We start from the raw sequence: 1,108 nt of genomic DNA, 5'->3' as shown, positions 1-1,108 counted from the left end.
GTTACATAAAGGTCTTTTAACAGGGAAAGAGAGAAGGTTTTTAATAATTCAGCTGCTCACAGTCTCACTCTCTCTCTATTTCCAAAATATATTGGTTAGCATATTTATGCTGGGTAATGTCCTATCATGCCATGGCAAAAAATATCTGTACACTGGATGAGACCTAAACATATCATTGCTTGTGGCCACCAGGCTGACACCATGTAAGACAGACAATAGTCCAGCTGTAGTGTGGTGTTTCCTAATGCAACCCAGCCTTGCCAATCTTTACCAAAAATGTTGCCTATCACAGTTGGGTTAATTAGCTCTCATTTTCTTCACAATATACAGTATTTTAGATGCATATTATCCATCACTGAAATATATATTTCTGAACATGGATGGATTGCTTAGTTAATATTTTGCAAACTTTTAAATTTATGTTGCTGAATAAGTACAGTTTTAAGATTTGTATGAAGTTTCTAATCCATTGATTTGTATTTCAGATCCTTAGGATTGTGGAAAATTGTTCAAAGAACAAAGCAGTGTCTTGATTTCACAATAACAGCTCATTTTCTACACATGTTGTGCTGTTGGTTTTATAATGGACATCTCCCTTCTCAACCGTCAGTGTGGCTCCTTCATCTTGTTACCATAACGCTAATGTGTGTTCTTGGAGAATATCTGTGTATGAGGACTGAGATGCAGAATATCCCAGTGATGAGTTCAAAAGTTGATCTGTGAATAGTATGTCAGTTTTTATACTGTATTTATATTATTTTATTTTCTATATTTGTAATAATAGTCAATATTAGCTAGTGAAAATAATCTAGGTGTATTAAAAAAAGATATCTGTAAAACTTGTATGAACCATTTCCACTTAGGCATATAGGGTATTTTAGGAAATATTTTTAACTGGAGGTTTGTGATATTGATTTTAGTAACAAGAAAGTTTAAAGTATTTTTTTCTCTTTTTATTTAGAACATAGCTAGATAGGATTGCAGTCCCAATACATCCAAAGAATTCAGATGATTTTATTATTGATCTTAGTGTTTGAAGTCATCCAGTGAGACAATATGAAGCTTCCAAATATTACCTTCCATGTAGATGAAGGATAGAAGAAACAAA

At 32.8% G+C, this 1,108-nt stretch overlaps 1 protein-coding gene across 1 annotated transcript in view; it reads left to right on the top strand.

Annotated features, from left to right (window-relative positions):
* LOC119588774 (protein SYS1 homolog) overlaps positions 1–1,108 on the top strand; it is a gene marked incomplete at its 5' end in the record, with an annotated part of 5,677 nt that extends 4,569 nt beyond the window's left edge. The window contains 1 exon segment of the mRNA XM_037937415.1: positions 486–1,108. Coding sequence (XP_037793343.1) covers positions 486–723 — 238 coding nt within the window. The 3' untranslated portion in view covers positions 724–1,108.

This window comes from Penaeus monodon, chromosome 24 (genome assembly GCF_015228065.2).
Source record: "Penaeus monodon isolate SGIC_2016 chromosome 24, NSTDA_Pmon_1, whole genome shotgun sequence".
NCBI lineage: Eukaryota > Metazoa > Arthropoda > Malacostraca > Decapoda > Penaeidae > Penaeus > Penaeus monodon.
The sequence above is the reverse complement of the archived record's forward strand: the minus strand, read 5'-3'. Positions and strand labels throughout refer to the sequence as shown.